At 35.8% G+C, this 10,419-nt stretch overlaps 1 protein-coding gene across 1 annotated transcript in view; it reads right to left on the minus strand.

Moving 5' to 3' along the window:
* Positions 1-10,419, minus strand: part of relch (RAB11 binding and LisH domain, coiled-coil and HEAT repeat containing) — a 59,962-nt gene that overhangs the window by 42,339 nt on the left and 7,204 nt on the right. Inside the window, exons 2-8 of the mRNA XM_016536998.1 lie at positions 9,881-9,970; positions 5,295-5,366; positions 5,090-5,145; positions 4,868-4,981; positions 4,588-4,779; positions 4,128-4,228; positions 1,897-2,193 (exon numbers count right to left, since the gene is read on the minus strand). Of these exons, the coding sequence (XP_016392484.1) occupies positions 1,897-2,193; positions 4,128-4,228; positions 4,588-4,779; positions 4,868-4,981; positions 5,090-5,145; positions 5,295-5,366; positions 9,881-9,970 (922 nt within the window). The remainder of the gene's footprint in view (positions 1-1,896; positions 2,194-4,127; positions 4,229-4,587; positions 4,780-4,867; positions 4,982-5,089; positions 5,146-5,294; positions 5,367-9,880; positions 9,971-10,419) is intronic.

Consider the following 10,419-nt stretch of genomic DNA (forward strand, 5'->3'; position numbering starts at 1 on the left):
GACTTTATTCAACAATTCGTCTCCTCCACGTCACCCTATAGCACCATTTTGGAGAGTATCACATGCAACGTATGTACGCGGATACGTTGTTTACGTTCAGATCAAAGTGAAAACAACATAAACAGTGTATCTGCGTACGGTGGTGCTGACACAGAACAGCACACGTTGTTTACGTATGTGATACTCTCCAAAATGGCGCTATAGTGTGACGCGGAGGAGATGAATTGTTGAATAAAGTCGTTATTTTTGTTTTCTTTGCACACAAAAAGTATTCTCTTAGCTTCGTAAAATTACGGTTGAACCACTGATGTCACATGGATTATTTTATCGATCTCCTTGCTACATTTCTGAGCCTTGATCATGTAAAGATCCTTGCTGTGTTTGGGAGGGTCAGAGAGCGCTCGGAATGCATAAAAAATATCTTAATTTGTGTTCCGAAGATGAACGAAGGTCTTACAGGTTTGGAACGACATGAGGGTGAGTAATTAATGACAGAATTTTCATTTTTGGGAGAACTATCCCTTTAAATGACTCATATGAAATGCTTTTCATGGGCATCATTTACTTGAGCAACGCTAACTGTTAACCTTTTCAGTAGCTGACTTGTTCAAATTTATGATTTTCCATCTGGCAGGCAATAAAACAAACAATAAAAAAAATCCTTCAGACTTGTACACTACTGTTCAAAAGTTTGGGGCTGGTTAGATTTTTTCATGCTATTGAAAGAAGTCTCTTATGCTCACCAAGACTGCATTTAATTGATTAAAAACAGAGAAAAAAAATGTAATATTTTTAAATATTTTTAAAATTGAAAACAAGTGCTTTCTATTTTACTTTATTTTAAACAAGTAATTTATTCCTGACAAAGCTGAATTTTTAGCAGCCATTACTCCAGTCTTCAGTGTCACATGATCCTTCAGAAATCATTTTAATATGCTGATTGGTGCACAAGAAACTTTTCTTTGTATTATTAATAAATGTACTTTTAGTATCATTGAGATAAACTCATTATTTCAGTTTTAGTTATTTTAGTTAAAATTAAACTACATTAAAATGAAAAACGTTGTTTTAGCAATTGAAATCAAAATAATAATAATTACTTTTTTATAGTAATATAATAATAATAATAATAACACATTTTTATTATACAATTAATTTGAGTTAACTATAATAACCCGGTTGACAATGTTGAAAACAGCTGTGCTGCTTAACGCTTTTGTGGAAACCATTATTTGTTTTTCAGGATTCTTTGTTTAATAGAATATAAGGTAACACTTTATTTTAAGGTTTCCTTGTTACACGTTACATGTACTTACTATCATAATAACAATAAATTATGCATGATTACATACAAGTAACCCTAAACCTAATCCTAACCATATAGTAAGTAGTAAGTACATGTAGTTAATTAATATTACTCAGAACTTAAATGTATAATTACACTGTAACAAGGACACCTTAAAATAAAGTGTAACCAAATATATTAACTAATTAAAAAAGCATTAAAAATATTTTCAAAAATCTTAACGCCAACCAGAAAATCATAAGAGACATGGAATTTGACTCCTTTGTGTTGGAATGGTATACAACCACCTAGTAACCACCCTGGCAACCACCTACCAATGCCCTAGCAACAAATTAAAACATATCAGAAACCATAAAGCAACACTACAGCAACCATTCAAATAATCAAAGCTCTATGATGGCCAGTTTGCAGCTTAATGTTTGGAAAGCTTTCATATTAGGAGTGACTATTACACCGAAAATGTGGCCTAAATAGAAAGCTCACTAAGATTTCACTTTTAATAGAAGTTTTTTTATGTATCTGTGCATCTCATCAACTCCTTTTTTATATCATAAGAGTGTCCACTGCAATAAGGAAGCGCAGGTTCTCACCTGTTGGGCTGGTCAAATTGCACAGAGGTTTTACCCTGCTGACTCTGAGACTTTAGTTTGCTGTGAGGTTGTGTAGCAGTAGTGGTGCTTTCAGTGCAGTCAGTAGTAGCAGTAGTGGCTGAGGTCTTTGTAGTGTTGGCATCCGAGGAGCTGTCAGTTTCTGTGACCCCTCGTATATCCAAATACTGTCCATTGTCTAGGGGGGGTTTACCACATGGAGTGTCTTCTTTAGACTGAGTCGACTTCACTGCAGATGTGGGTTCTGATGAAACATTCCTCTGAAGCACCTGGATATCACTACACACACACACAAAGTACATATATTACATTTAGTGATGTGCAAAATCCATGCAAAATGCACTAAAATGCTGAAATGCAAGTATAGAAGTGAATATACAGTAGTGTTGTAGCAAACAGATGGAACAGTGAAGAAAGAGACAGAAGATAAAGTATGAATTAAAACAAAACTAGTTTTAAAAAAAGATATGTAGAGCTCATCTCTTGCTAGGAAACGTAAATGCCATGCTGAAAAATGTCAGAGAGCAGAAGGTCATAATGATGAGAGTCTATTGAGCTGGAGGGGGAGGAGGACAGTTTCTAGAGCGCTTGAAAACACAGCATTAGACTACTGGAGTCATAAAAGACACTGGGTGGGTATATAAATAATATACACACAAATTGAAAATACCAGTAGTTTCACAATATATATTTCACTAATTTCAAAAGTTTGGGGTCAATAAGATTTTTAAAAAAAATAATTTTTTATGATTATTTTATTTAGCAAGGATGCTGGTAATTGATCAAAATTGACAGTTTATAATATTTATAATTTTACAATAAAATTCTATTTAAAATAAATGCTGTTTTTTAACTTTTTATTTATTGAAGAATTCTAAAATGTCTATAAACACACACACGCGCATATATATATATATATATATATATATATGCAGTACATTCATTCTTTAAGCACCACATCAGCATATTAGTATGATTTCTGATAGATCATGTGACACTAAAGACTGAAGTAATGATGTTGAAAATTCTGCTTGGCCATCACAGAAATTATTAACATTTAAAAAATATATTAAAATACATAATTTTAAATTGTAATAATATTTAAATATTACGATTTTACTGTAATTTTGAGCAAATAAACTCGCATTGGTGATGACCATCCCCAAATTTCTGAACAGTAGTGTGGTTTGTGTGGTTGACGCATTCAATAATAATTACAATTAATCCACAACGCGGCAGCAAGATTAATTTTTAATGAGCCGAAAAGAATGCACGTCACACCTCTGTTTATGAATTTGCACTGACTACCAATAGCTGCTCGCATAAAATTCAAGGCATTAATGTTTGCCTACAAAACCACCACTGGCACTGTACCCCTTTACCTAAATTCATTACTTCAGAGTTATGCGCCCTCTAGAAACTTGCATTCTGCAAGTGAACGTCGCTTTATTGTGCCATCCCAAAGAGGCACAAAACTCTAGCACTCTCTATTCTAATTCTATTCTTTAAAAAAAAAAAAAACTAGCTTTTTGTATTCTATTTGTTTTCTTTTTATTTATTATACAATTAACAAAAGCATAAAAGGCCTCTAACACTAGCTTGCTCTATTCTTTTTCTATTTTCTTTTTATTTATTATATAATTTTAAAAAGACCTTGCTACGTGTACTGCGTTAGGCTAACTGAGACTTGTTATAGCACTTGCATATCATTGCTTTTTTGTTGATTTTGATTGCTTCCATTGTCCTCATTTGTAAGTTGCTTTGGATAAAAACGTCTGCTAAATGACTAAATGTAAATAATAATAATAATAATAATAATAAAATCCTATAACACATATACGCTTTGACAATTAAAAAACGATTTTAGTTTTAAATAACTAAATATGGTATTGTTATTATATGGTATAATATCCAGTACATGTTACTTCCATATAATTATAACAAAATATGGTTTAGTGACATATTAGTTTAGCAGGTTAACTGATCGGCATCAAAATCATAGGCAATCGTGACTAATAAACTACAGATAAATATTTTTTCACAAAGAAATATGATTTTTATAAACATCAGCTGACGAGATCAGACCCTGCAGATATTAATTATGACAGTAATCACAGGTCGCTGCTCTGAGCTCTGATTATACAGGCTCATGCAGCAGGTTTCTGATGGTTCTGATTGAATTTGGCCCACAGGCAGCAGGCAATGACTCTTACCTTTGGAGCTTTTTAATCTGTTCAGCCAGACTCTGTTTCTCACTGTTCAGCAGGCTGATCTGATATTCCAGCTCCTGAACCACTTCTTCTTGCTGCTGCTGCTGTGGATAACATTGAAATTACTTAAAAGTTGGCATATTTTTGACCAGAGAAACCCAAGACCACTCTAAATCACATTTTAGACCCTAGAGCAGCATGTTTAATCAAAAATCCCTTTTGAATAGATATTTGACATGGGGTTACTAGGATTTGGCCAGTAAGAGCCATGTAAATGCATTAACCTGACGGCCTTAATCTGATTAAACCAATATTCCAGGTTCTAGGAAAGTGACTAAAATAAGTTATCATATGCCATTAATCAGAATTTTATTTCAGAATAAAGGCTTAAACAGAACATGGACCTTAATTAGAAAACTATGTTTATGTAAACATGTAAACAGTTCTTCCTATATGTAAATACCTGTATAGCCTCAGTTTGCTGCACAGGTTCCTGGGTAAAATAGTCTCCTGGCAAGTCATTTGGATCCACATTGACCGCCACATCCACGGTATCCCGATGCAACTGCAGGCTGTTCCCGCAGTTCCTGTAGAGCTGCAATAGGTCTGGAGGTTTGGGAATGTTTAGACCCACATCATCCCACAACTCAAAATCCTGCAGATATAAAATATCATGAGTACCAGGAAGAAATAAAATACTAAATTGAATAATTAATGTATAAAAGGAATTCATAAAATATTACCTGATCATCATTTTCATCAGAGAATGTGATGGACGTTAACTTATATTCATTTTTCAATAAATACTCATTAACTAAAAAATTTAAGGCTCTCTTTTCAAGAGGGCGAATAGGTTCCTGAAAAAAATTATTGGAAAAAATTAAGTTCACGTAGATTGATTCAAACTAATTGTTCATAATGAGCTTATTAGAGGGAGAGAGAAAAAAAATGAAAAGTAGGGTAACCTGAATTTCAGGACTGGATTTGTAGTTTTTTCTCTCTTGAGAAGGAATCTCACATTCTACACAGAGAGAAAGAAAGAAAGAAACAGAGAGAAAAACGAGTGAGCTGGAATTTGATTTATGGTGGACATTACAAACTGCCTTTAGGAATGAGAGCAGCTCCTATAGCAGAAGGAACTGAAGTGTGTAAAAGTTGAAAGTACGCCACCTGCAGCCTGAGTCAAGTTGGCACGAAGAGCCTGAATGGTCTCCTTGGCTTTCCGCAGTTCAAACTCCAGAACTGGACCAGGGGGAAGTGGGTCACACACAAACAGGCATCCAACCAAGAGAAGGGAACAAAGAAACAAAACAAAAGGGGGAAAAAAAGAACAAAGGATGGCCATGAAAAAACAAAATCAAAAAAAGAAAAAAAAGAAAAGAAAAACGACAACTTTTGTAAGAAGCTGAGGCAGAACCAAAACAGGGACATGCACACTATGGATCTAATGAACACATGCAGCAGAGGTGGCTGGAGGAGCTGCCAGATCATGAAAATATTTACACATTTATTTTCCTTCGGGTTTTCTTTTCTCGCAAATTCACTGGCTGCTGTCTGACCAGGGATTTAGAGAAAATCAAAGTCTGTTTGTTTGTTTGGATGAACGGTAAAAAAAAAAAAAAAAATCTTTCACAATTTTTTTGAAGCTCCTTTAGATCTTCAAATTCCTTTTGACTTTAAAGCTGAAGTGTGTAATTTCTGTGCCTCTAGCGTCATCAAAGAGTTGCAAATTATATGGCCTGTCCTAAATAGTGCACTTTAAGTTCATTTGCCATCTAGCAGCAATCGCTTACATGTGTCCATAAAGTTCACATGACCATAGGGAGTCCTGTTTGTCATTTTGGGCTGCAAAATTGTGCGCCAACTTCAAGTCTACATTAGCAGACAACAAAGTGTAAACCGTGCCATTTGGGATGGGCCTAATCATCGTCAAAAGTACCAACTTTGGTACCAGTCGGTACTGAAATTTAAAGTGCCCCTATTATGCCATTTTTACGGTTCCTAATATAGTTTTGGGAGTCTCCTACAATAGGATTACATGCATGCAAGGTCAAAAAACGCTTTAGTTTTCTCAAAATATGCATTTAATATCACCTCATTTTCCAGCGATTCTTCAAACGATTCGTTCGAAGCAGTTCAAAGATTCAGTCTCTCTAAACCCCTCCTTTCCGTGAGCCTGCTCTGCTCTGATACGCCTATTTCAATAGTTCTGTATTTTGAACGCTCTATAGAAAATATAAACATCTATTATTTATCATACTTACAGGTTGTGATTCAGTGGAACAGCTGGTCCAAATAAACAGGACTATGATCCATCTTTCAACAGCAAGCGTTTTGTGAATCCCGCATTGAACTCGCCGAGATTAGAGAAGCAGTTGTCAGTAGAATGACGTGTTTGTGGGCAGGGTCAAGTTGTTTGCGTAGAAAGTTTGCCAACGTAGAACATAGGCGCGCATTATGCAAATGTGTTATCCCATGACGTGTAGCCGTCACGGAAGTGGAATTCGAATTACTAACGGCTCATTTCAGCTGTTCAGAGTCTATTCTTTATTTTGGGAGACAATAACTTTATTTATCGTGCACTTTCAGCTTTACAACTTTGCAGATCGTTTACATTCACATTAGGGATGTCAACGATTAATCGATGGTCGATTAAGCTGTTTAATTTTGGGCTGCGTGCGGCTCATGCGCAAAACACGTGCGAGCGGCTGTGAATGACGGTGACGGTATATTAATGCATCATCATTCATTCATAATGTACAAATTAAGCTTTTAATGTGCGACGATCGATCATGGAAATGATCGAAAATTGACATCCCTAATTCACATACAGCAGCATTACACACTACATGAAAGGCAATATTGGAAATGGCATAATAGGGGCACTTTAAAAAATGTCCATTTCCCGCTACCATTTGAGTGGATTCTTAACACCGCTGATTTGACCGCTCATTTTTTAAAATTTCAGTACCGACTGGTACCAAAGTCGGTACTTTTGACAACACTAGAAACAGTTTACCCCACCCCTAACTCACGTCATTGGCTAGACCAATGTTGACGTGTCAGATCATTCGGGATGCAGAGAAATGTTTTGACAGCACCATAGAGACTTTTCATGGGAATCAATATTTGAATGGCTTACGAGCGTCTTTGAATACTAAGCTGTAATATGAGAAAGTAATTTGAAACGGACAAAAAAAAACTACACACTTCTGTTTAAATAAAACTAAATGGTCTACAAAAAGCTTTTCAGTTAACAATCCCAAATATATACAAACGCAAATCCTAAATACACCAAAATCTAAATCTACCTGTTGTTTGCATTTGATCTTTGTTGTAAAACAGTTGTTCAATTGGAAAAGGATTTACTAGTGTATGCGAAACCCCGCAGCAATCCTGCTACTGTGGACCTGCTAGACGAGTTCTAACACAGGCTGTGTCTCATTTCCGCTCGCTAATTTCTAAAACGGGAATCAGCGTACTGTGAAGACCAAATCAGCTGATTCTCACCGATTTTTAGGATGCAATTCTAAGAAGCAAACATTTCAGTGTACTGGAACAACTGCGATCATAGGACAGCCCTAGAAATCCTTGGGCAGTGTATGAACTAGGGAACGGATTGAGACACACCGAGAGACACCGGGAAACAGAAGCATGGAGAGCACAGCACACTTTGCATGACTGTGCACTGATGATCAGCAGGTGGGACTCCCACAAGCTCTGCTTCCTAAAATGTTTTCTGGAACACCATCTACCCGAACAGGGTCAGATAAAGAAGGAAGGAAAAAAAATTAAGATGAATTCAAACACAAGAGAAAGAAATAAAAAAAATAAAAAAAACTCAAAATGGGGGGAAAAAAGGAAAAAGCTAAGAGAAAGCAGAGCTCAAATGGGACAAAGACACTTATGCTGCTGATCAACTCAGCACAGGATGCAAGTTTAACAAATGGAAAAATGTACGAACAAGCAAAAAAAAAAAAAGAAGTGGCAAAGGTGTGCTTGCCTGGTTGGTTTGTGGTCCAGTATTGGAAAGAGAAATACTGGAATAGAGACCCATCAGACAGCCAATAAACCCCAGGTCAGACAGTCAGGGCTGTGCTCATCGCTGAAGGGGTCAAGATTTGGGAGCAGATGCCCAATTTGGGGTGCAAAAGTGACATTTTGTACAAAGCAATCTTATTCTGCTGCATGGTTCCTTAGGCTTTCTACTTACCCATAATTAACTTTCAACAAAATCACACTTATAAGAAGCACAGAAAACCTTAAAGCGCATGAAAAATACCCATTACCTAAAATCAATTAGATATATTTATAATTTTTATTTGCTCTTATTTACTTTAATGTTTATTTATTACACTATAGGCCTCACCAAGTCTAAAGTGACAAAGTCACATATTTACAAACAATTTTATGTAATATTTAACAACTTTAACTACAACTAAAAATGTTCATTTTCTGAAAATCTAATGAATAAATAAAATATAAAATAAAAATGAATACAGATCAATTATGAGAATAAAAATAAAAATTAAATTAAAAAATACAAGAAAAAAAAGATTTGATATAAAAGAAATAAAATAAAATAAGCTCATACATTAAAATTGCTTTGTTTTATTCAAAGCTTTAAAATACAGCCTTGGTGTGAACAGACCTTAATACTACTATCAGAAAAAGTTCATTTAAAAAGATCGCAAGCAAAATATATCCCTGGATAGCAGAAATGCTGATACTTTGTAAACAATTCATTGACTTCACTGTTAAACCAGTAGCCAACAAATATTTGTGGACAGCTAAGCTCTGAGGAGTTTTTGTTTATGTTGGGAGAGGGTAGGAGATGTGAATTTTCACAGGAATTATTAGTAACAACACTTTCGGTCTGAAAAATATCTGCCAGGATAATGTAGGAATCTGAAGCTTGGGAGGGACTCAAGCTAATGAAACAGAAAAAGCTCAAGGAACAGTATGGCAACCTAGCCAACCAAGTATCAAAATAGGGAAATGACAAGAGAGGAAACTTGAGAGCCAGAAACCTTTTGCTTGGAAAGAAATGGGAAAGCAAAATAGTTACTGTCAGTACAGCCCAATTAAGACCGAAAAGTTTAGCGTTCAGGCTATTAGTTAACCCTCCCACTCGTCTATAGAGACCACTCATCTACGAGACCGCTGATGAAAGCGGTCAGTGAACCATACAGTTTGACCCATGTGAATTCACATCAAATCATGAATGCCAAGAATCTTGTGTCATATACGGTAACACTGACCAAATCGCCTCTCATAAAAGAGTTTAACACAAGCCACTGAACCACTAATAGTTTCCAGAAAAATGTCCAGTAAAGCCAATTCCTTCTCATTTTGCCTAAAAAATGGCCATGTACTGTAACTGCTGAATTGTGTTCTTGGAAATTCAGGGCATTAACAAATAGAAAATTTGCCTATTGTCAATTGTGGTCTAATATGATGATAAGTGCATGCAAAATGTTTAAAATTAAACGGACTAAAGATTTCCACTATTAAAAGTATCGTATGACACGAAGTTGGAATTCAAGAACACTTACGTGTTTAAAACCAACCACATGACCAGTCACTGTGGCTGAGGAAAATGTATTTAACTAGCAGCCAACTGTCCCATCGTAGTATGCGAAGCACACCGCAAACAAATCTGATATGATTTTCAAATATGATCATTAGGACTGAGTGCTCACGCTGTAGTCATTAATTCTATATATAGATAGATATGACAGCAGGATTTTCCTTACCTGCCACTCTTTCGTCTGACTCCCTGTTGCCATCATCTGAATAACGGGCGAAATCCAAAGAGTCCAATGTACTGATGCTGCCAGCTCGATCTGGAAACAAACAACCAAACCAAAAATGGATGTTAAATTCAGTGGTTCCCAACTTCCCACCCATCTTAAAGGGTTTCATATTCTACCCACACCCTTATTAGATAGAACACTAAACTAGCATTTACAGAAAGTAAAGTGGTGACATTTTGATTTGTTTCGGCAAACTAAAGCAGTCAGCAGTTATAGAGAATAGGCTCTACGTAGGCCAAAACTTTCCAGAAGCACAGATCTCTCCATCTGTCTGCACTGCTGGAGGGAAGATAGAAAAATATTGCCAACGTCAAGCCCCTACATGGACTCCCCTATTTCTGCGCACCAGTGATTGTAGTGTGTTGTGTACACTGGCATGGTAACATTATTCAGCAACAAACCACGTTTATTTATTTTTGTGATTTTAGATGAATGACCATATAATAATAGTGTTCAGAAACTAAACTATGTATTACAGA

The sequence above is a fragment of the Sinocyclocheilus rhinocerous genome, unplaced genomic scaffold (genome assembly GCF_001515625.1).
Source record: "Sinocyclocheilus rhinocerous isolate Xijiao unplaced genomic scaffold, SAMN03320098_v1.1 scaffold65, whole genome shotgun sequence".
In the NCBI taxonomy this organism is placed as follows: Eukaryota; Metazoa; Chordata; class Actinopteri; order Cypriniformes; family Cyprinidae; genus Sinocyclocheilus; species Sinocyclocheilus rhinocerous.